General features: G+C 42.3%; 1 protein-coding gene across 6 annotated transcripts in view; it reads right to left on the bottom strand.

Annotated features, from left to right (window-relative positions):
- Positions 1-23,827, bottom strand: part of GCK (glucokinase) — a 40,653-nt gene extending 16,826 nt beyond the window's left edge. For 3 of the 6 annotated variants that reach the window (XM_048513556.1, XM_048513560.1, XM_048513561.1), the window contains exons 1-2: positions 23,479-23,827; positions 21,939-22,903 (exon numbers count right to left, since the gene is read on the bottom strand). In XM_048513556.1, the coding sequence (XP_048369513.1) occupies positions 21,939-21,989 (51 nt within the window). In that variant the 5' untranslated portion in view covers positions 21,990-22,903; positions 23,479-23,827. Of the gene's footprint in view, positions 1-18,358; positions 18,547-21,930; positions 22,915-23,478 lie in introns of those variants that run through there. The other 3 variants (XM_048513559.1, XM_048513557.1, XM_048513558.1) reach the window with 3 other exon arrangements.
- Between the last annotated feature and the right edge of the window lie 1,789 nt (positions 23,828-25,616).

The raw sequence follows: 25,616 nt of genomic DNA, 5'->3' as shown, positions 1-25,616 counted from the left end.
AATACTGGTTGTTGTGACCAAATAAAGAAATAGATCATTGTTACATTCTACCATTTCTTTCTTACTCATGCCCAATAAATATAATTCAGGGGTCCTTTCAAATTTTGTTTTTATAATTTTTTGGGTTATTTCATGAATAGATTTTTTTAAATTGCACCATAAAGTAAAAAATAAAAGGTTCCTTGTTTAACTCCGCATTTCCAACACATATAGCTGCATCAATTCCTGGAACTCTGGAATGTAGATTTAAATATCTGCTACACCTTTTGTCACTCTGAATCTGGGTCCTTTATGTACCCATGGAATGCTTTGAAGTTCTGTGCCTAAATTAGCAACTGAAAGACCTTGGCTTTCTATTTATAGTAGCTGGTTATGTTCCAGACCTAAAAAAAGGAACGCAATTGATTGGCCTAGTTAAAACATTGATCAACTGCAGCTAAATATAGTACAAGATATAAATATTTACACTTGTGTTGGTGTTCCATTTTTTGGTGGCCAAGAGGACCAGAGATGGCAAGGAGAACTCTGCTGTTTTAGTACAGGACTTCTAATTACACAAGTGAAGCTGTTCAAAACCTTATGCAAGCAGAATTGTGGTATTTTCAGTTATTTCCATGAATGTTACTGACACAAGGTAGCTGCGCATATTACAAAATGCAAACATTTTCTTTCTCTTTTTTTCACCTAGTTAAATTTTATCAGTATTGGAACAGCTTTACATTACAAGAGACAAACACAAAAAGAAAAATTTAAAAACCCATACATTTTCCATAAGGAATGCTAGTTTTGTCCGCATTGAGTAATTATTTGATACTAAAAAGTAATCTTTTACCATTTGCTCTTTAACCAGCTAGGTAAAATTGGATCTCTAGAGTTACTACTAATAAAACCAGCTAGGTAAAATTGAATCTTTAGAGTTATGACTAATAAAAGTCACAATTTTCTCTACTGGATCTTATTTTAACAATCCCACTGGCTCATTCCGCACATGCAGAATAATGCACTTTCAAACTGCTTTCAGTGCTCTTTGAAGCTGTGCGGAATAGCAAAATCCACTTGCAAACAGTTGTGAAAGTGGTTTGAAAACGCATTATTTTGCTTGTGCAGAAGGGGCCTAAGCTTCAAAACCACTGATCGTCAATTTATTTCTTTTCTAATTTATTCAAATAATCTATCAAAGGTTTCCAACTGTAAAAAATTTTTTAACTAAATTAGTTTGGCCAACTCTGCCAACTCTATAAAATTCAAACATTTTCAGAGGACATTCTGCCTTTCTTTCGAACAGACTGAATGGGTGTGGGAGAGCAAAGGAAATATAAAAATATAAAAAGAAACATTATGTATAAGGAACCCAGGGCTGCATACCAGAGGCATAGCTACAATGGGGACATCCAGGGACAAATGTCCCGGGGGCCTACCATTGTGGGCGCAGAGAAATTTGGTCTCATTTTCGGGTTATTTTTAGTATTTTTACTTTGTCGGCCATCAGGGGGTGCAGTTCTTAGGCTAGTGGCACCAAAATTTCAGGCTATTGTCGGGAGACACTCCTGATGATACCATACAAGTTTGGTGAAGTTTGGTTCATGGACCCCCAAAAGGGGTGCCCCATCCCCCATTGTTTCCAATGGGAACTAATGGTAGATGGGGCTACCATTTTGAATTTCCATAACTTTGAACCCCCTGAACCAAACTTCACTAAACCTGGGTGGTTTCATCTGGAGAGCCTCCTGCTGATACCAACCAGATTTGGTGAAGGTTGGTTCAGGGGGTCCAAAGTTATGAACCCCACAAAGGGGTGTCCCCATCACCCACTGTTTCCAATGGGAGCTAATAGTAGATGGGGCTACCCTTTTGAGGGTCCATAACTTAGGACCCCCTGAACCCCTGAACCAAACTTCACTAAACCTGGCAGGTTTCATCAGGAGGGTCTCCTGAAGATAGCCTAAAATTTTGGTACTGTTAGCTTAAACATTGCTCCCCTGACATGCACCCTCAAGTTTTTCCCAGATTCTCTCTTTCAATCCACCCCCTTTGGAGTGGATTTAAAGGGAGAATCTGGGCTCCCTAGATTAAAAAAAATTGAAAGTATTGTTGAAGGCTTTCACAACTAGATTCAACTGGTTGTTGTGGGTCTTACAGGCTGTGTGGCCGTGGTCTGGTAGATCTTGTTCCTAACGTTTCGCCTGCATCTGTGGCTGGCATCTTCAGAGGTGTATCACAGACAGAAGTCTGTTATAAGAGAAGTCTGGACACAGTGTATAAATTGTAACAAAAATGCGAAACCCTAACCCTAACCCTTAACACTTGCCTATGGCTTAATCTTAAACCTAACTTTTAAAAATTTAATTCATTCAGTTATAAATTGTTCCCAAAACTGTAACAAAAACCCAAAACCTAAAATAGACCATAGCCCTATTCTCAGACTGCGCCCTAGAACTCAACGTAACACTAAGGCAAGCCTGAGCCCCTGCCCTTGCCTTAAACCTAATTTATTCTTTTTATTTAATTTATTCAGTCATAAATTGTTCCCAAAATTGTAACAAAAACCCGAAACCTAAAACTGAGCATAGCCTTATTTTCGGACTGTGCCCTAGAACTCAATGTAACACTAAGGCAAGCCTGAGCCCCTGCCATTGCCTTAACCCTAACCCTAATTTATGATTTTTATTTAATTCATTCATTCATAAATTGTTCCCAAAATTGTAACAAAAACCCGAAGTCGAAAAATTGGCATAGCCTTATTTTCGGACTGTGCCCTAGAACTCAACATAACACTAAGGCAAGCCTGAGCCCCTGCCATTGCCTTAACCCTGACCCTAATTTATGATGTTTATTTAATTCATTCATTTATAAATTGTTCCCAAAATTGTAACAAAACCCCCGAAACCTAAAACTGACCATAGCCCTATTCTCGGATTACGCCCTAGAACTCAATGTAACACTAAGGCAAGCCTGAGCCCCTGGCCTTGCCTTAAACCTAACCCTAATTTATTATTTGTATTTAATTTATTTTTTGTTACATTTTTGTTACAAGTGTGTACCAAGTCTATGAGCTACCTCTGGTAGTTCAGCTATCAAGTATCTGATAGTGACCTCTTCTGAATGGTATAGATAGAAAAAGGTGTATCAATCCAATAACAAGAGTCAAATACTCCCTAATATACATTTTTCAGTTTCTGGATGATGACAGAATTACTTTGAGTTTGCATGGCTGGATCCTACAGGATCAATTAGGAAAGAAGAACAACCCCCCCGCCCCGCCCAAATATCAATGTTTCCCAAAGGAAAGCACATTCCTACAGTTTTTTAAATTATTCAACCACAGTCTTAAGTAATCATTTTAAAATGCAGCAGAAGAGGTCTGAGCAGAGAACAGTCCTTACCAACTGCAATGTCTCAACCACTGTCCTCGTCATTGACAGGTTTATACTCGCCAAATTATCCTTTGGATCTTGGTTCGTCTTCAGGAGTGTTCAGAACCTGCTTGCTGTCTGAACACTGAAGAACCCCTTGGCCACCTGCTCTGAAAATGAGCAGAGAGGCTGAGCTTCTGCCTCCTGTAGTTGCATGTTTGCTGAAGTTCAAGGTTGGGAATCACTGATAGGGACAGCAGCCTTTCTAATCCAAACGGATTAAAGGTTCACCAGCAAAGGAAACAGACATAACAACAATGGCCAACAGAAAAAAAAGAAAAGAAAGCCCACTATCAGAAACACTATCAGAAGCAGGCAGGATGTCCATGGTCAGAAATTCATTTCAAAGAAATCTGCCTTAAATGGTCTAGGCAATTCTAAATGACTTCAGTTTTTGTCGCTTCAGGATAAAAGGGACTTTGCAGGGTGTTTGGCATGCAAAAGAACCTGGGGGGATTTTGCTTTGTTTTATGACAGATTATTTTCCTAGTTTAAAGATGTAATGCATCTTGGCATGATCGTGTAGTATCACTAGTTGTCACAAGTGTAATTGGTAGTAGTAAGCAGTGTTACATATTCAGTAGAAGACCTGGACATCCACTTGATCATGGGCTGTGCCTTTTCAAAATGCTACTGGGGTTGAATATGATCTAATGTCCCTCTACCTTTACACCAAGAAAATTAGAATGTCATAAACAAAATTTTCTGTAATATCCAGCTCTCTGTTGGTAAGTCCAGTTGGTAAGGACTAAAATCTCTCCCTATTTTCCATTTGTGGAAATTCTCCATTGGATCCAAGTCAATAAATCCTTTCTTCTCTGTCTGTCCAAAGAAATGATACACAGGGGCCTGCTGAGTTGGCATATCTGTATCTAGGTTGCACCAGGGCAACTGAAGGCTCAAATGCTTGGAATACATCCCTTGGCACATAAGACTAAACATTTTATTACCTTACAAAGTTCTTATCTAGCCTTGCTAGTTTTCCATGGTTTCCTCCCTACCACCATGGAGGAGTAGTCAATCATGCGATTCCTGTCTTAGACACAAGTTTCGTGCTTCTATGAATTCTTAGCCTGAGATTAATTATTTACTAGGATGTGGCATTGAAACATTCATCGAGCCAGCAAAACCATTCAAAATTACACGTGCTGTACAAATAGATAAGAGCAAAAATAGCCATTCAAAGCTGAGCTTTCCAACCTTGAAAGTCACTTTAATTTCTATTTTAAAAACATCCCAACCCCAGCCCTGACATTTCGCCTTCTCTGACTCCTGGCAAAATTTAGTTCATTTTAGGCCTCATCAGTCCATGCAAATCTAGTCACTGAAATTAAGCAATGCTTGGCTTTGAGTATGAAACAAAAAAAACCTGGACACATCAGGAGCACAGGAGTTAATTAGCTGCAAATCTAGGTGATCTACACAAAGCAAATTGCTGGACCACTGTCACAGAACTTTCCTTGTAATGTCTGTTGCAGATTGGACTAACATGTTCATGCAAGGCAGAAGTTAGACTCAATTGACCTAGCTGCTACCCTGTGAGAATGGACTGTGTTTCACAGAATATGTGGTAGATGCGCATGCCGATGATATGGTTCTGATCTCCCTCGTATGTACTGATGATATGGTTTTGATCTCCCTCACATGTATAGGCCTAAGGAAGCTGTTTCATAGATTGAGAGGCTATTGTAAAGAAGAGACTTAAATATTAATCATACTAAGACTAAAGTGATGATCTTTAGAAGAAGCCCCTTCAAGCTGATGTATAGTATAAATGGAATTTGCATTGGCCAATGTAGCCCTCTTGAGATAACTTTCAATCAGTCGCTATTTTGGAAGATGCATTTGGCAATAATTAAATCCACAGCTTTGAAATCAATGAGTGCTATTTTAAGATTTTTACTTTGTTAAATGAGGCTTTTTTTTATAGATCCTGCTATTAAACAATACTTGAGCAAAGTCATTCTCCAGCTACTATATGGTATTGAAGTCTTGGGCAAGAATTAACACCTGATTTCTAATCGGTAACCTATCCAAAATTACTTTCTGAGGAAGATCTTAGCTTTACCTAAAGTTACTCCTGCAACCCTGATGAGGACAGAATTAGACCTACCTTCAATCTGAACTTTTGTGCAAGACGCCATATCAAAATATTCTATCAATTTGGTAAACATAGTTATGGGGCAATGCTTCAAATGACACAGCCCAGTCAATATTTCATAACAACATTATTATTCATTATTCCATCTTGAATTATACCCAGCTGTATCTATACCAAGCTTTACCATACATGACTGGATATTTAGGTGCAATATCATGGCAAACAGACAGCTAATATCCCAGTCTAAATTTTCCCCCTGGTTTAAGTTTTTCAAAAGGGACCATGACAGAGCCCCATATTTGGTTTATGTAACATACAAATTCAGAGTAGCTCTTGCATCAATTAGATTTCAAAATATGCCAACAGCCTTGTTAGCTGTATGCTATGCCCAAACTCTGATGGCCTCTCGCCTTTGAAAATGTGGAATTTCAGAACCTGAGGACCTACTTTGTTATGTGTTATTCTGTCTTCTTTATAAAGAACCCAAATCCAAATTTCTTGCTGCCTTTTAAACAAATAATATTTTTCAATGATTTGAAGAAGCGTTTTTCCTTCTTCTTTCTGATAATAATCTCCTTGTTTCTTACTAAATGTCACTTTTTGCCAGCCTGCTAAGAAAATTCAAGCCAGAACTGTATCTAATTTTGGCCATAGGTGTATTTGATTTTTAAATCTGTTTTTGCATCTGATTTTATCTGTTTTGAAGTTACATTTGAATTCATTGTCGGTTACTGTGACCATTTGATTATAACAGCCTTTGGCTGTAGATGATAAGCTGTACCTGTACCTATCTAAGAAAAATTCTCCGAAGATAAAAAGTTTGAAAACCACAGATTCATGGGCCTCAACCATGTTAACCAATATGCACCCTTTCAGCTGTGCATTATCTGTGTGTAACAGGTAAAGATAGGAAGATACAAAGTTATCTCATGATGAGTCGCTCTATTGGTCTATCTATGGTTGTTTCTGCCCAGTCGAAATATCCCAAACTGAGCAAGGGAAATATCCTGGTTTTGAAGTTTGAACAGTTCCCGATTCTAAAGCGGGTTTGCCCCACAATATTTCCCTCATCCTGGGATTTTCAAAAATCGCCAATTTGGCGATTCTTTTCAAAAATCCCATGGTGAACCCGCTATCATGCAAACACCAGTTTATTTTTCCTGCTGAGCCACCTGATCTCCCCACTCTGCCCCGCCCCCTGATCTCCACAACTGACATTATGTCAGTTTTCAACTCTGCTGAGACACCGACTGTTGCAGCCTGCCGTTCCCGAAATCTTCCCCCAAGCATGTTTTCTGCTCATGGTATCAACCACGTGCCATTTCGCCTGGGTAATCAGGAGTGGGGTCCCAAAATGACAGTGCAATTCTAAGCAAAGTTACACCAACCTAAGCGCACTGAAATAAATGTGCTGAGATGGGTGCGATTCTGCTTAAAACTGCCCTGCAAAGCATAAGGAAGACATGAGATTGAAATAATATATATAGTATTTTGTGTAGAACAGAGGCTGAATCTGAGATGGTTAGCTATGTTTGCTTTAGAAGCCTTCCTGACTTGGTTTTCTTTTAAATTCAGGAGCACAGACAAAACAAACTAGACATATAGCAACCTGGTATTCTTTATAACCAGCAGTTCTTGGGTAAAGTTTCACAGTCCATCCCAGCTGTCCCCCAAGACAACAAATGTTCTACTGCTTATGTGTGTTGAACATGACTCTTTTAAGCTAATGAAGCGATGCTTTCCTGGACTGTGGAGGAAGGCTCCACCAGCAAATCTCTATCTCTGGGTTGCACAGTTGTTTTGGAGAGGAGCCAGGTGTGAGAGAGTCTATATGTGTTAATGGATTTTAACTAGGTCAGCTTCATTCTAGTTATTTGCAGAGTTCCAGCTGTGAGATCACAGGTTTCTGCCAGGCAGCAGGTGAGATAAGTCATAAACACATCACGAACAAGAATAACCACACTGAAGGTTTGGGGGGTAGAGCCTGAGCAGGACAGGGTTTAGGGTAGGAAGGGACTTAAATGGCGTACAATGCCATAGAGTCTACCTTCCAAAGTGGCCACAGACTGTCCAAAGCAGCCAGGGGAACTGATCTCTGGAACTGATCTCTGGAGATCTCTAGGTGCCACCCAGAAGCTGGCAATCCTAACTTACCCCTGGTTGTATTACAGAGATCTCACATCTTTCTAATAGTTAAATGTTAATGTTTTGTGCTTTGGGAAAATGGTTCGTTTATTTCTCTGTCCTTTTTGCTTTGCAATAACAGTAATTGGCCCCTTCCACACATGTAGAATAATGCACTTTCAATCCACTTTCACAATTGGGGTGTTGTGTGGTTTCTAGGCTGTATGGCCGTGTTCTAGGAGCATTTTCTCCTGATGTTTTGCCTGCATCTGTGGCTGGCACCTTCAGATGATCACACAATTATTTGCAAGTGGATTTTGCTATTCTGCACAGTAAAATCCAGCTGCAAAATGGATTGAAAGTGGATTGAAAGTGCATTATTCTGCATGTGTGGAAGGGGCCATTGATGAAGGATTTTGTGGCTGTTGTTGAAGGAGGGGTATCTCACATTATGTGACCATGGAGAACTCTGCTATAATGACATGGGCTCAGCATGTTTCTTTTATACCCATAACTAGAGTTGCCAATTGTCATTCCCCCCACCCCCGCAAAAACAACAACAACAGTTGACCTTCTCTTGGGTCTTTAAGAGTTGATTGATATGCAGCAATTAATAGGTGATATAAGTGTTCTTGAGATATTTGAAGAACAGAATAGAAATGCATTTATCGAAGGGACAAGATTCTTCTGTCAAGCCCCACCTCTGGATCTACATGTATTTAATGAATATATGCCAAGAATTTGTGTGTACACAGTTGCATACACATATAGCTTATCTCAGTGATCCCAGTCACACTGACAGAATTATGCATTCACGTTCATGCCTGAATATGCACTTAAGGGGCATAGTCTATGGATGCAGCACATTGCAGCTATCCTGCCTTCCACAAGTCCATTCTACCCCCTTGAAGCATGCAAAGAAAAGAGTCAGTTCTTACCTTTTTTCCATGAAGAGTTTCAGCAGCTAATTCCTGCAGACCAAATCATGGTTAAAGGCAGCATTACAGGGGCCATTTCGACGGCTAGCAAACCTATAAATCATACGTGATATGCTTGGGTAGGTTAAGAAGGGGGCTGAAAGATGCATTTCCATGTTTGCTCAGACTTTAAGCAATAACTACTTGTTATCAAAGCTGTAGCAGAAAATGCCAACTTGGAAAAGCAAAGTAGGTGAAAGAGCACTCCATTAGAAACCCTAAACGATCAATCTCCTTGAAGACAAATACTGTCTGAAATTAAAAGAGGCCCTTATAGACTCCATACCTGCCTGGCAACAAAATAAAACTGCTGACTCTTAGGAAATGTATTTACATTGAGGCTGTTGACTCACCACTGGAAGGGCTTGGTCAACCTCCATTATCGGTAGCACACAGCGCAATATCGTATGCCTGAAACACCACAACCGTCCCGCCTGGGCCCATCCACTGCCTTCCAAGGAAGAATGGCCCATCCATAGAAACCTTGCTTAATTAATGTCAGAATGCATTGTTCATGTTGTCTTATAAGACACCAGAGACTTCGGAAGGAACAGAAAAGAGTGGAAAGGTATTTCACATGGCAGTATTTAATCTAAGGCAGGGCAGACAGCCTTAGAATTGGCTTGAAGGCCAGGCTTATCTGGAAACATGAGAAGCGGCAATAAATGAGAATACCTTTGTGTACAACATAGATCTTCGAAGAGCTATAGTTACACTTCCTCCTCGGGTGGGGCAGCAATCCTAAGCAAAGTTATACCCGTTTAAGCTCATTGACTTCAACAGAAGGCTGCAGTTCTGCCTAAGACTGCATTGTAACTATCTGAACATGGACAGAGAAACTAGAAGGGGTCTAGGTATGGGTATTGCTGAAGACTGCAGGAACCTGATAAATCAGAGAAAGGGTATAGAAGGAATAACACCACACAGGTTGAAAGGCAAAGAAAAGAAACGGATTGCAAGGCATCCTGCTGAACTGGGGATGTTGAAGAAAATTTGTAAGGTACTGAGAGCTGTGAATGGTCATTGTCTTGGGCTTTTAGAGGAGAAGACAGATTTTTTCAAAAGAAGGAAGGCCCACAATAGAGCAGCCTAAAGATCATAACTTGAGCTGGGCACAAGTTTGGAAACCTATAATATAGTGATTTTTTTCAGTCCAGAATTATTTAGAACTGGAAGGCCCTATAATGAAGTGATGCCTGCATTCACATGACATGCAGTTCAGAAAAATGGCTTCTCCTGCATCCTACAATAAAACAAAGTTGGAATTGGAGATTTCTCACAGGCAGCTGAAACTCCATTTCAGACAGCTGTGCTAGTGGTATGATTTGGCCTGCAAGAAGAAGAGGAGAAGGAGTAGTTTGGATTTATACCCTGCCTTTCTCTCTTCTAAGGAGTCTCAAAGGGGCTTACAAACTCCTTCCCTTCCTCTCCCCACAACACACATCTGGTGAATCAGGTGGGACTGAGAGAGTTCTCAAGAACTGTGACTAGCTCAAGGTCACACAGCAGGAATGAAACAAACCTGGGTCAGCAGATAAGAGTCTGCCACTCATGTGGAGGAGTGGGGAATCAAACCCAATTCTTCAGATTAGAGTCCACTGCTCTTAACCACTACACTATGCTACATCAAATAATCAGTAACCAACGTTCAGGTACACACTTCCTGGAAAAGTGATATTGCTAATCAACAAGAAGGACAGAGAGATTATGCAATGGGAAAAGCAATGATAAATTCCTACTCATAATGAGTTAGCCTTGACTTACATATCCGGTAGAAGGAGGTGGAAATGAATTGGATGTTGTGTCCTTAATGGAAGCCATCAGAATAAGTAGACAACGTAGTTTTAAACAGAAGCACAATGACTCTGGTTTTTTCTCTGACTAGCTCTGTAGTGATTTCCTTTTCCCTGTTCCAGCCTTTCTAACTCATGGATCAGATTAGCACAGATTAAAAATTAATGGTCCAGATTAAACAAGTTCTGAAACATACCAGTGATGATAGTGCTAATATACTATATTGAAATACTTGGGAGTTTGTGCAACAAAAGCAAAAATTTGTTTTTGGTACCGGTAATATAAGCAGCTGCTTCAGACTGCAAGTGGGTATCTCATTTTTTTAATGTTCCCCTATATTAAGGAAAAGCCTTGCAAATAAAAAAACTTGTACATCTCAAACTTGCTGGGACTTTTCCTTTACATGGAGGACCACTCAAAATGCTTCTACTGCCTGCTGTCCCCTATACTCCCTCAAGATTATATTTCATTCTCTTCCACTGCCTGTGTAGACCAGGTTAAAAACTCTTCTACATGACATACTGAAAGCTGAGCAAGGCCTTCTCCATATGTGCTATTATTGTCTGACTGTCATTCATTTCAATGAGTTGGCATAAGAAAAAGTATCCCTGATTCACTGCCTCCTGAGGCTGTATCACCGTTTCTGCTTCATCCAGGTCCAATCAGTCTGTGCATTACAGATTCAGAGAAGTCATCTTCCTTGGTGCACAAAGAGGTACAGAGAGCTAAGAACTCACCCTTCCTTAAAAAGGGACCACGGCATATTAATCGTCTATCTTTCCTATGCTGCATGTTTCCTGCTACTGGTTGCTGCTGCTATGGGGTTAATGTTTAAAAGATCACTTTATGCCCGAGTGCTTGGGCTACTCCACTTAACAGCTATTGGCTCAGCAACTTGCAGACTACTAGACTTTTATGTCAGCAAGCAGACTGCAGACAAGGCACATAGATCAATGTGAGGGTCAAGGGCAGCAAAAATGGAAGTGGTTTTTTGAGGAATGAACCCATGAATAGTACACATTTAAAACATTTCTAGGACCCTACCTGAATTCACAGGGCTGCAGTGCATTTTGAACCTGCATACATCTTGTTTGCTCATAAAAAGCTGTGTCAGAAACATCCAGGTGGAATTGCTGATGGAATTGCTGGTGCCACTAAATGCAATTAGATCTAGAGTTGTATAGTGTACACTGTATAGTGTGCCAGGCTAAGGTTTGAAGAAACCTGGGTTCAAATTCTTACATGCCTTTGAAGATAATGACCATGGAATAATTGTTCTCTCTTCTCAACCTAACCTGCCTTATAGGTGAGGTTACCAACTCTGGGGTAGGAAATGTTTGCAGATGTGGGGGTGGGGAACCTGGGGAGGAAAGAGACCTCAATGAAGTATAATGCCACATTGTCTACTGTCCAAAGCAGCCATTTGCTCCAGGGAAATTGATCTCTGTTATTTGTAGGTTTGATACTGGGAGTTCTCCAGGCCTCATCTGGCAGTTGGCAAACTTATGACTGATTTAAAAATTGAAGTGTGGGAGGAGAAAGATACCATATATCTTATCCTGAGAACAATGGAAAAAGGATAGGAGAAAACTATGGCATATACTTTTCCGAACTGGAAATTTTGGCTTTTATGATCTACCAGTGGCAGGCTGACCAGACGTCCCGCTTTTGGCGGGACAGTCCCGCCTTCAAACAATTTGTCCCGTGTCCCGCGGGTTATTTCAATTGTCCCGCTTTTTGGGAGGCTGCTGCACTGCCTTCTGGGGTGCAAGGCAGTGCGGCAGCCTCCCGCGCACGCAGCCTCAGGAGCATGGCCTTCTTGGGCTTGCCATTTCCCGCCCTGTCACAGGGCGGGAAACGGCAGCGCCCCAGAAGGCAGTGCGCTCCTGCGGCTGCGCGCGCATGAACGTGCGCAGCCGCCTACCCCCGTCTCGGTTCACAAAGGTGACCATCTGGTCACCTTAACCAATGGCTACTAGACCTGGTGACTAAAAGGGAGTTCCATATTTAAAGGAAGCAACACACTGAATGCTAGTGCTAGGAAGTAACATCGGGGAAAGCCCTGGCCTCTGTGCCCTGTTGGTTGGCCCTTCAGGGCAACTAGTTGGCTACTGTGTGGTTGCTGGACTATTTATGGATAAAGCTGACAGCTCTGTGGCCCTTTCCACACAGGCCAATAAACCTGGGATAAAAACGGTAAAAAACCCTTTTTGAGGGGGAACTTCGCACAGGTCCTGCCCCTAAAACAAGTCTGCCCCGTGTTATTTCCCCCAAAACAAGTTATTCAAGAATTGCACTATCCGCAATTCTTTTTAAAAATCCCAGGTTGCAGCTGCTTCTGAGCGAATGGCTGGGCAGGGAGGCACTTTATTCGGCTGCGAGTTCCTTTAAAAAAAATATATCCCAGTGCCCATCTGTATAGCCACACAGATGCAATGAGTTGTTAGGTCAGACAGCATGGCTGTGGGGATTCACTTGTACATGATAGCATTGCTACGCACTGGTGGGAGGTAAATAAATAATAATAATACGCGCCTCCGTGTGTGCATCGTAGCCAATTCGCTCCCTGACTGTGAGACGGCCAGCCATGCGAATGGCCTGGGGCCATGCCGGATTCATGTATCCCACTTTACATTTGCTGTGTGGAAAGGGCCTGTGTCAGGAAATACCTGGAGATTTGGGGGATAGAGACAGACAAGGATGGGATTTGGGGAGGGACTTGAATAGGGTATAATGTCATATGGTCCACTTTCCAAAGCAGCCATTATCTCCATGTGAACTTATCTTTGTCACCTGAAGATCCATTGTAATAATGGGAGATCTCCAGCTACCACCCGGAATCTGGCAGCCCCAGATATGGACCACTAGTCTGATCCAACAGGCTGCTTCTTATATTCTTAACATTTGTTCAAGTGGTTACCTAAATTATGCAGAGGGATTAAGAAACATTGCAGAATGTCTAAACTTATCCCCCCCCCCCCCCCCCCCCCCCGATGTTAGGTTCGTAGAAGACAGGGTAAAATAATTGGTTCGTATATTTTGCTCTAAGGCTTGGATACGGCAAGAATACAAATGGACTTCAAAACTAAGGCGCATTCCGCACATGCAGAATAATGCACTTTCAAACTGCTTTCAATGCTCTTTGAAGCTGTGCAGAATGGCAAAATCCACTTGCAAACAGTTGTGAAAGTGGTTTGAAAATGCATTATTTTGCGTGTGCGGAAGGGGCCTTAGTTTTCAAAGAGGGTCATGTTTCTCAATGGTAATTTCTAATAATAATGCCAACGTTTTCTTGCCATATGCAGAGATCTGTCAGCTGTGATTTTGTAATCAAGGCAAAACTTGCCCTAGCCTAGACCAACATTTATAAATGAGAATGCAATGTATAGAGTATTTGCTTTTATGTTTTCTTTAATGTCTAAAGATTATATGGCTTTTCTACCTAAATAAATTATAATTCAAGTTGTTCTGTCTTGGGGTTCAAGAGACACTTGCCACTTGAAGAACTACAAAGGACTGCACAGTGAGACTGTGAGAAAATGATGTTTAATATGTGCCAGAAGAAGTAAGTATTTCATTTATATGTTCAGTCCTTGGGAAGAATAAAACATAAATGGGCAGAGGTGGGGGTGGGAGGGTGACTATGAACCGCTGAATTAAATAAAAATAAATAACCCATGAGTTGCAAACTAAAAAGCTTTTCAAACAAGAAACGTAGTACACAAATTACAATGTGACCATAAATAAGATAAGTGTGTTTACTTCTGCAGAAGCTTTGTGGAAATTACATCTTTTGAAGGTTTGTTTTTCTTTGGCCCTTCCCAGCATAAATTTTGCATTTGTGCTGATTCCAACAGCCCAAGAGCAACTTTCCTCTCTCTTTTTCATACTGGAATATCTTTTAACTACCTTACAGAGTTCAAACAAAATTATTTACAAAGGTGAAAACCAAGGATGATTGTGGAGAAGAGAACCGGGAGGATCTCCACAAACTGGTGGGCAGCAATTGACAAATGAAGTTCAGTGGTGGTAAGTATAAGTTAATTTACACTGGAACAAAAAATCCCAACTTCAGGGTGAAAAGATCATGGGGTTGTAGTAGATAGCTTAATGAAAGTGTCAACCCAGTGTGCCGGAGTCGTGAAAAAGGAAAAGTCTATGCTGGGGACGGAAAATAAATCAACCAATATTATAATACCCTTAAACAGATTGAGTGTGTGGTCTTATTTGGAATACTGTCTGCAGTACGGGCCACCGTATATCAAAAAGGACATTGTAAAGCTGGAAAAAGTACAGAAGAGGGCAACCAAGCTGATCAGGGGGCTGGAGTACTTTCCCTAGGAGGAATGGCTGAAGAATCTGCAACTGTTCAGTTGAGAAAAGAGACAAAGGGAGGACTAATAGAGCCGTGGTGGCGAACCTTTGGCACTCCAGATGTTATGGACTACAATTCCCATCAGCCCCTGCCAGCATGGCAAATTGGCCAAATTACACCACTGTAATAGAGGTTTGTACAATTATGCATGAGATGGAGACAGTTGACCAAGAAAATTTTTCTCCCTCTCCCAATATACTAGAACTTAAGGGTATCCAATGAAGCTGACGGGCAGTAGATTCAGGCAGACAAAAGGAAATATTTCTTTAGCAAGTGATTAAAATGCTTAATTCGCTGCCAGAGGATGTAGTGATGACTACAGGCATAGACAGTTTTAAAGGGGAATTAGATTCATGGAGGATAGGTCTATCAGTGGCTACTAGCCATGGCAACTAAAGGAAATTTCTACATTCAGAGGCAGCACACCTCTGAATACCAGTGACAGAAGTCAACATCGGGGGAAGGCCTTGGCCTCTATGCCTGTCGTTGGACCTCCAGTCAAACTGGGTGGCCACTGTGAGTGACAGGATGCTGGACTATATGGACCATTGGTCTGATCCAGCAGGACTCTTCTTTTGTTCCTAAAAAAACAAATAATGCTTTATGTTGGAAGCTGGTCTGTGCCCATGAGGGGAAGGCCGGCCTACAAATTATCTTGCCTTTCTCATCTTCAAACCAGGCTGGGACTTTGCCAAGTTGCTAGAGTCCAGAATGTCCAACCTATATGGGAAGTTTCATTCCTTGCAGGCATCATAAAGGGGTCATTCCCACTAGTGATGGGATTCAAATAATTTAACAACTGGTTCCGGTGGTGGGATTCAAATAATTTAACAACTGGTTGTTTACAAACACCATTGTAACAACTGGTTCTGCCAAAGTGGTGCAAACCTGCCGAATCGCACCACTGATCCCCACCCTCACCTGGGCAAATAAGTGCTGTGGGTAGCGGCGGCAGCTGGGACTGCAGCGAGAAAAAAGGGCTTCCTCAGCTCACCTAAGAGTTCCCAGCTCCAGCCACAGCCACACTCTTCGACATGCCCAAGGCAGTGTCATGCAATGCACCAAATGGAGCCAACATCAGGGAAGCTGCAATGCCAAACTGGGACAGGCGGGAGAGTGACCATGGGGCATGGCAAAGACCAGCCAGGAAGGGAAGGCCATGGCCGGGTGGCCCTGGGAGGCAGGGGGTGGAGCTGTGGCAGGACAAGTCCACGTGTGAAAAGTGGGAAGGGAAGCTCAGCGCAGAGACAAAGGCAGGCACTTCAGCCATGGTTCTCTCTTGCCTCCTGTTGGTCTGGCACAGCCCTTCCCTCCCCACACCCATTCGAGAGGCTAGCCCTCCCACAGACAGAGCACTGACCAACACAAGGGCCTTCCTGGCCTGCTGGGAGGAAGGAAAAGGGACAAAAATGCACCCCCACTTGGCCCAGATGAATGGCGTTTGGGTTAAATGACCCCTCTGCCCCCCCAAGATACACCATTGGCTAATCCCACTCAGTTGTCAGGGTGTTTACCTAGCTAGCTCTGGGTTCAGTTGGACCATATCTTTGGGGAGATTTTTATCTGCTAATAATTAAGACACATTCAAATACAGGCAGATTGAATCCCTCCGTACCACAATGATCATCACATGGTCACAATTTCAGGGCAAGTTCTTGCTAACATCTAAAGGGAGTTGTTTGCTAAGCTTTCTACTTTGAATTCCCTCCAAGAAAAACACCATACTGCAAGATCTCTCATTTTTCAAACATATCATACTGTAACTGTTGAACTAACACACAGTTTTAACCATCATCAGAAAAGAAGCAAACCTTTATGTATTGGCCTAGGAAAAAACTCTGTTTTATTCAGTAAGACTTATTAGTACATGGGGGCAGGTTTTCATTTTATTTGATTTAGGAATCTGACAGTTTTCTATAATTTTTGACTCCATAATAATTGTTCTAACCGTCTATGTGGCATTTTCTTTGACCCCCAATAAAACCCTGAATTTACAGATGCTTAAGGGCACAACTATCTAACAACTTATAAACTCAAATGTCTGAAGGACTGAGACTTTAACCTCCAAGAAAATACACGGAGAGAAATATAATATACTCCAAACACACAAAACGGTGAGGAACTCCATTGCCTTAAACGTTTGTCTGCTTTGAGGACGGGGCTGTTAATGCATTTATTTATTTATTTGGTTTATAGGCTGCCCTTCCCCAAATGAGCTCAGAGCAACTTATAGCAAATACCATTACAAATAATAAAACAATAAAATCAATGAACATTCCTACATCATCCCAGTGCTATCAGAATCTGAGAGGTAATACTTCAATACAACCTCCCATGCCAAATATCTATAGATTCACATCAAAATGGAGGGAAGAAAAAAAAGGGGAGAAAGATGTGGGGGGAAAGGGAGGCCAACTAGATGGATACCGTCTGTACCTGGAACACTGAAATTCCAAGCCATTATTGTTTAGAATCAAAATAACATATCTGATCACCAGATACTATGGAGAAGCAACAGAAGATGGTTATCTCCATCATGCTCTGCTTGAGAGCATCTCTGTAGCTGAACAGTATTGGAAACTTTTATTGAGCCAGGTCTGGGTCTAGCAAGGTAGTTTATAGGCCAAAAAAAAGTTACACAGTTCAGTGGTTCTATTACAGCATAGGTCTGAGGCTTGCTTGTTTGTCTCAAGTCTTTTGGTGTCAGTTTTCTATCTGTAACATCACCACACCACTGCATTTAATTGTTATGTCTTCATACATACTGCACACTAGCTGTGCTATAGAATAACAAAAGTTATATTTTGAATGCTTTTATCTTTAAGGTGACACTGACCCCTAAGTCAAGAAGTGGAGGCACGGAGTCAGCAAACTGTAAAAGGAAGGGGAAAAGTAAAGAAAGGGTTCAAGGGGATAACAAACCTGGCACCTGAATTCTTTAGAAAGTTTTGAACGTTCTTCTAGTGGAGCCCTCCGGAGGTAGGGTTGCTAAACTGCAGTCCAGAAAATTCAGCTTTAAACTATCCCACGTAGGTGCTATCTCTCCCATCAGTTCTTCCCTCTTAGATGTCCCCACCTGCATTTGTTGCACTGTACACCTGCCCACTATGGCTGAGAGGGGAGGGGCAGACAACTAGACCCTCTGGGGAGGAACAGGTAGGAGAAGCTAAAGCTCCCTCTTGCTCCACTGGATAATTTAAAGCTGCATTGATATTCTCAGGGTTGTAACTTGGCAACCCCATCCACTGGCCTAAGGAATGGTGGAACATGCCATCAAGTCACAGCTGGTTTAAACCCCATACGGGTTTCAAGGCACGAGGTAGTTTGCCGTTGCCTGTCTTCATGAGAGCAGAGTGAATCTGAGAGAACTATGACGGTCCCAAGGTCCCAGCAGCCTTCATATGAAGCAGTGGGGAATCCAGTCTAGCATTAGAGTCCACCACTTTTAACCACAACACCACACTGGCTCTCAGCGCAAGGAATAATCATGTGTAAATCCCATAGCAATCTTCCATATGCAACATTTCTATCTCCCAGGACAATTCCAGAGTTAGAAAACAAATGGAAAAATTACCTTCTCCTTCTTGGCTCGGTCCATTCTCGTTCTGTGATCCAGCATTGGGGCAGCTGTCAACTCCCCGGGGGATAGCTCTCAAATCAGTCTCCCACACAACGCCAATATGTCTTTCTCCCCTTTCTTACTAGAAGGACTATTCCACTTCTGGCTGCTCTATAGCAGAGGGGGCAGTTCTTCCTGTTGCTATTGAGGATATTCCACTTTCTTAGCTTGTTTATTTCATGTATAAGGTTGCTTCCTTTTCTTCTGAAGTTTCTGTGGCATGTGACGGTTTCCTCTTCTGCTTTACCTTTGGTCTCTGGATTCCTCCCTGCTCCGACCTGGGTGTGTTTGGCCTTCTTCTTAGTTGGTGGTATATTGAGAAGGAACGACCATCCTTCAAGGCTGTCTTTTGCTGGTCTGCATCTTATCGAAAGCAAGGCCACCAGCCCCTTTCCAGCCAGAAAAGTTTCCCCTTCCTCCCAGGTAACAGAGTATGGGAGTTCTGCATATGCCTCTTACCCACCCACTGACTTCCTCTCGATTCAGTTACTCTTCTGAGATCACCATTAGGTTTATTTACTTTCTGGCTCGGTGACGTTCCCCCCCTTTTTTCTTGCCGTTCACACAGGCTGCGTCCTGGGGTCTCACGACAAACCCTATATTTCCATGGCAATGGGCAAATTCCTGCTCCTGTCCCACTTTACCTGACCCCCTCCTGGCTTGACCATTAAAGCTGTCATGTGGAAGAGTGCTACCATGGGGATAGGGCTTAATTCAGATGGACATAACAACCACATTATCTCTCTTTTGTTGATGCTCCAGCAGCCACTCGACTGCAAGACTTAGCAACCTGTCCTGCTCCCATAGTGACGCTGAGCCACAGAGACCCACTGCCTAGTGGCAAACAGTTGCCCACATAAAGGAGGCAGGTGCTTATTTAACCAGTTAGGGAAGTACCAAAGAGGAAGGGGAGTGTCTATCCTCAGAGCGTCTGCAGCTCCAAAGACTGAAACGTTGCCCACGTCATTGCTACTGTTCCGAAGGCTTACAGTTAGCACGGTCCCACTACCATCATGCTTTACTAATAATAGATAACAAAGATAGCCACCTGGCTGCTTTAAATAGATAGGACTCGGCATACTTCATTCCTGAATATCCTTTTCAGGTCGATTCTAACACTAAGACCACCTATCTGGCTAGGTAAATAGACTGAATGAATAGATATTCCTCATCAGCTGTTCTGTGGTACAAAAAAGAACTGAACTTTTTCCAAATGATGGTGCTTTGCTACAGTAGGATTTCCAGATTTCCCTGCCCTGGTTCTAGGGGTAGCAATTCCCTTCCCAGAGCCACCAGAAGGCTTTTCCTGAGGTTTTTATATTAAAGCAGTAATTATATAGGACAGATTGTAATGGTCTTCCGCCTCAAACACTAAACTTTACTGTATGTATAATACTAGTAATTAACATTCCCCCCCTGCTATCATGTCAACATAATGTTTTTTAAATACTGATTTTTAAAAATCCTCAGAAAGACCCCTTCCAAATGGCTGCCATGTGGGTGGGACTAAGACAGTCTGGCCATTCCCTCCCACGTGGCAGCCAGCCTGGATTTGCTGGAATCTTTCCCAAAACACTGCAGCACAGCAGATTTGAGAAAGGACACAGAAAAGTCAAGGAAAACCTAGGTAGTCCATGATGGAATCATCATGATAATGTGCAGAAAGAAGGGACCCTCTTCCCAATAACATCCAAGCCACACCAAATGACACCTGTGTAAGAGGTGGTAAACTAACCTCTCCTGGTAAACCTGGCCTGGCTAGTTCAAACCAGTGTGTACTTTTCCATCTTTAGTTCTTCACAGTTTGTGCAAGCAGTGTACAACCTCTCCTGCTTTTAATTATTTGTGAGCACTGCCCCGTTTTTTTCTTCTTCTCTACCTTTCCTTTTCTTGTCTCCCGTCAGGTGGGTCCTTATTTCCTGTATACCTTTACTTCCTCTACCGCACCTGCTTGGATGACTCTGCCCTCTCTTTTCTCCTTCTTTCAAGCAAAGTCACCTTGACTTTTGAACCTCTTTCCACTCAATTTCCCTGCTCTCAGCCTTTCTATCCCCCCATTATTTTATTATTAAACAACTGAATTATCAACACTTACTAATGATCGATTAATAAACATGGTGTATCACTGAATCACACTTTTTCATATTAATGCGGTATCTCTGAAGTTAATAATGGGGATTTTTTTGGTGGAGGGGAGATGATTAAAAGTCCTCTCCCCTCTCTTTTGTCTTTGATTTGCTCATATCCAAAATGACAGCTTTTCAGAGCCATTCTTTTATAGCAAGGTATGTGGAAAAGCTTCACTTGGAAGCCATTTTAAAAATCTAGATTTGAACCCAGTAGCACTTTAGAGACGAACACGATTTTCAGGATATAAGCTCTCAAGAGTCAAGGCTTTCATTGCCCTTTCACTATGGAAAAGCTACACCTACCAAATCTTGTTGGCCTCGAACCTGCTACTGAGCTTAGATCTAGCTGTTCTACTGAAGACCAATGCTGATACCCTCTGAAACTAAAAATAAAATCTGGGTTACCTATCTGAACACTGTATAAAATCACTGTATAAAATCAATTTTGCCTATCTTAACACTGTATTTTCTTCTTATGGAATTATATGAGAATTACAAAATATGGAAGATTTTTTTTAAATGGTCAGCTTGATTGTAAATAAGTGTTTTCCTCCCAAAGACCCTGATCTTAGAACAAGTCTATCACCTGTGTCCAAATAAATAAATAAACAAACTCTGATGGTGATTTTCTATGATGCCGACATGCGTTTTTTGGGATTTACATAGTTTACTCAAACTCGAAGATATAAGGAGCCAACGGTGTGACATTTTGTAACGTTTCCATTTAAGTGTTGCACTTGTTGCTTGCAAAAATCTAGTGCCAAACCTGTTGTTGTCCTTAATGCTACGCATCTATATAAGGTGGCAGCACAGTTTCAAATGGGAGCACAGCATAATAAGTCCAGTTCTTTCTCTTCAGCGACAAGAACTTCCTTTCTCCCTGTTTCTACCCACACCAAGTTCAGGAGTGGACAAGGGCAGTCTAAAACACTGACCCAGTTTAAAGGAACAGAAGTGTCAAAACACCACAAAATCCTGTGTTTTTTCCATCAAGACCGCACATTCCCACATTGGCCCTGGAGCAAAGGCCCACCAAAGCAACATCCCCTTCGGGGATGGGGCGGTATAAAAGTCCAAACAATAAATAAATAAATAAATAAATATAGTTTCCAGTGCTAGCCAAGGACTTTTTAAAAACTTTCACAGGCTTTCTGAATGTAGGAAAGTAAACTATGTGTAACCATTTCTCTTTCAGTTGCTTTTAAATGCTGTTTATTGCTTTATGCGTGTAGATTTTTAATTAATTTTGAAATAATTTCCCCCTGCCCTCCTGTCACATTGATCTCCCGTCCCACCATCTGCCGCACCTGCTTCCTCTACCATCAACACCCTGCTTCTAACTACCCTTAGCTACTCAACTCTTCCTTTCAGTCATTACGACTGACCTATTTCCCGTACCTTCTTACCTGCTGGCCCCTTTTGTCTCTCAGTTTTCTCGTCTTCGGCATCCCTGCCATTTCCAGCCAAATGGACGGAGGCTCTAGCTTTCTTCAGAGCAATTTCTTTCTTCAGAGCAATTTCATTCTCGGCGTTCAACTGCTGTGATCTTTGCCCCAAGCATTCAGAACATTCTCAAATATTCCGGCATCAAAGCCGATGGGAGCGGGAGCAAGAGAAGCAATGGCAGGTCAGTCACATTCCAGTCTTATCAATATAAGATTGCTGATATATATCTCAGGCATAGCTGAGCTCTAGATGTAACACTCCACATTACTAGATCTGAGCTGGGGAAAATGTTCTCCATTGATTTCACCCAGGCTTTGGAAATGCTGCCAAATGCTGGTGTTAGTACCATGGAGTAGTCCTGCTTAGGAATGTCTCCTTAACGTGTTTATAAACCTGTTTTCTGCCAATGGTATGAAAGGGAAATATGATTTTAAAACTGCTTGTGTTTAAATCAGCTGAAGAACACACAGCAAGATGGATTTATAATCACTTCAAGCTTCCAGAGTATTTGTGTCACTTCTGATACAATGCACCATCTGAACTGCTTTTCTGCAATTCCCACCCATCATTATTTCCACAGAATTGAATATATATGGGAATGGCTATCCTCCTCACCCCAAACTCTTCTTCCTGTACTGAAATGTCTCTTTGGTTGCTCTAGGCACTGTTTCCTCAGGCATTCCACCTTCTTATTGCATAACCCTAGACATATGTGGGCTGACTGTTTTGTTCATTACTACTGTTATAATTTCTGCGGCAAGTTTTGGAAAACCCTCTTAGTGGGTATCCCCTTGACACAAAAATGGGTCATTTCTGACTCTATAAAGAGATTACTTGAAGCAGTCACCTCAGTAGATTTTCAGGTTGTAGCAATTTACTATTCCACCTGCTGCTGGCCAACCTCCAGATGGGGTAAGGAGATCTCCTGGAATTACAAATAATCTCCAGACAATAGAGATCAACTCGTCTGCAGACAGTTGCTGCTTTGGAGGGTAGACTTTACAGTATTATACCCCACTGAGTTCATTTCCCTCCCCAAACTCCTCCATAGGTGGCACCCAGAGGTGGGATCCAGCAGGTTCTCACAGGTTCCCGATAGTAGGTTACTAATTATTTGTGTGTGCTGAGAGGGGGTTACTAATTGGTGATTTTTGCCTTAGTTACACCCCTCCTCTCAGCAGTAGCGTGCAGAACTTGAAGCAGTCTAGCAGGAGGTGCACCGGCGTGCATGGCAGCCCATACCGACGTGCATTCGTTTCCTGCCCAAGGACCGGTGCAGCTGCTGTGTCTTTGCCACAGCCCCGCCCAGGAATGCCCCTCCCCTGGAATGCCCGGCCACGCCCCTGTTGTGCCCCACCCCATTGGTGCTACGCCACGGTTTGAATCCCACCACCATGGGAACCTGTTACTAAAATTTTTGGATCCCACCACTGGTCGCACCCAAAAATCTCCAGTAATTTCACAGCCCAGAGTTGGCAACCCTAACGTGAGCCAGCCTACCTGTTGTCTCCATCTGAAAACTGGAAGGGGTCATCTGTTTTATCTCTGCACCAAGCAATATGCACAATCTTGTGTCCTCTCACCCACTTCTTCTTCTTCTTGCAGGAGTTCAGCCACCATTTTTGACTCCTGTCATAAGAGGAAGAAATCTGGCAGGAGTTCAGGAAGCCCTGCAGGGCAGGCTTCCCAATACTGTTGAGCCCTATTGAAATCTTGAGGCTGGGGACTAGGAGCCTCCTCAAAATGACTGCCATTGTGTGTTGCGACCAATGAGAAAATGTTAAGAGGTTACTTCTTTTGATGGAAGCAGCTGTTCTTGTGGAAACAAAGGTGATGCCTCCCGGTTCTTCTGAAGTCCTTCCTGATACAATGTGGTGGAGGAAAACCAAAATTAGCCTTTTGCTTCAGAGAAAACATGTTTCATTAACAAAGCAACTGGGTGCCAGGAAACCAGTGATGCAGAGAATCACTTGGTCCTATATTTTTGAAGGGGAGAGTGAAGAGGTAAGGAGGAGGTTATCTTCTCCAGCTCCTGGGTAGCAGTAGTAGGAAGGTGTGGGGCAAGGTAGTAGCTAGAACTTAGTAATGCAAACAAACACAATAAACTGCAAACAGTTTGCAGTTTATTGCAAACTGTTTACTGCAAACAATTTATCTTGAGTAAACTGTGTTGAGCAAACTGTGTTGGTCTGCAACAGAACAGCTAGAGTCCAGTAGCACATTAGAGCAGGGGTGTTAAACATGTACCCTGGGGACTGGACCCAGCCCCTTGAGGGGTCTTATTATCAGGTCTGCAAACCAACTGAGGCAATGCCCCCCTCCCCTCTGCCGCCGCCAAGACCAACAAGATTTCCAGGGGATAAGGTTTTGAGTCAAAACTCCCTTTATCAGATATGAGTTAAAATGGAGATCTCCAAGTCCATATATCCCAATCAGAAGATGGGAGGGGGGTTGCAAAGAAGGAACTCAGGATTCAGAGGTTCAATTAATCAGCTTGATTAGAGAACAGCTTGGGGGCAGAAAATGAGCCTCCGTGGTGAGATTAGTAGAGCCCTCTGGGGATAGGGCGGTATACAAAACCAATTAATAAATAATAATAAATAAAGCTGACATCCTTGAAACTGGGTGGGAAGTCTTTCTCCCACCTGCAGTTTGCAATGGCAATGAATCTGTTGAATTTGAGTCAATTTCATTGGAAGCCCAGATAGGTGTTACCGCAGACAAATGTGCAAGCAGCGCAGTAATGCAAAATGGGTGGGGTTTATTTATTTTATTGGGTTTTTATACCGCCCTTCCCCTTTCAGGCTCGGGTGGGTTTCCAACCATAGACATTAAAAGTCGAATGGTTCCTGTCTTGTTCAGACTGCCTCTCACTAGCGGCCAGCATCTATAGTGTGTTTGACACTGAAAACAAGAGATGTATAATCTGTGAACGGAGCCTTGCACATTGTCTGAAACAGAAAAGGGTTCCCCAATAATTCCTGGAAAATGCGAATGGGATTTCAACATGCGGAGAAAAGCAGGAGGATCCCCGCCCCTATACAGCCACGTTGAAGGGGAATGCACTCTTCCCTCGTCGATTGTTTCCTTCTGCTCACCCTAGTCTCCCATTGGATGATGATATGTGGTAGGAAGTGGGTGGGTCTCTTAAGCCCGTTCGTCAGGTTCGTAGGTAAAAGAGATACGAAAGGAGAGCTTTGGTCACAGCACTCACTTCCGGTAACAATCAAAATCTTTCATAAAAGGGGCAAGAGAGGTGGTGTCACAGAGATCAAGGCAATTTTTAAATAGAAGAAGGAACGGAAATCATCAGTGCCTCCAAGTAATCATGCCCTCTGCACAAATAAAGTTCTTAGAGTTGCCAACATCTAGGTGGTGGTTGGGAATCTCCTGGGGTTTTTCACAGGCTGGTGCTTGGAACAGAAACTGTAGTTTCTGTCTCCCTCCTCCTTTTCCCGCCCACATTTGTTTTATTTACTGACCAAACATCCCAAAGGCTATGTTGTTTAATGAAGTTTTGTGTTTTTTCCATTTGGTTATTTAGCCAAGGCATATTTTTCTGCCTGCTTGCAAAATTCCATAAGTATGTATGTGACAGCTCAAGAAACGGTCTTTTTTTCAGAATCTATTTGAAAATA

The sequence above is a fragment of the Sphaerodactylus townsendi genome, linkage group LG12, assembly GCF_021028975.2.
Source record: "Sphaerodactylus townsendi isolate TG3544 linkage group LG12, MPM_Stown_v2.3, whole genome shotgun sequence".
In the NCBI taxonomy this organism is placed as follows: Eukaryota; Metazoa; Chordata; class Lepidosauria; order Squamata; family Sphaerodactylidae; genus Sphaerodactylus; species Sphaerodactylus townsendi.
The sequence above is the reverse complement of the archived record's forward strand: the minus strand, read 5'-3'. Positions and strand labels throughout refer to the sequence as shown.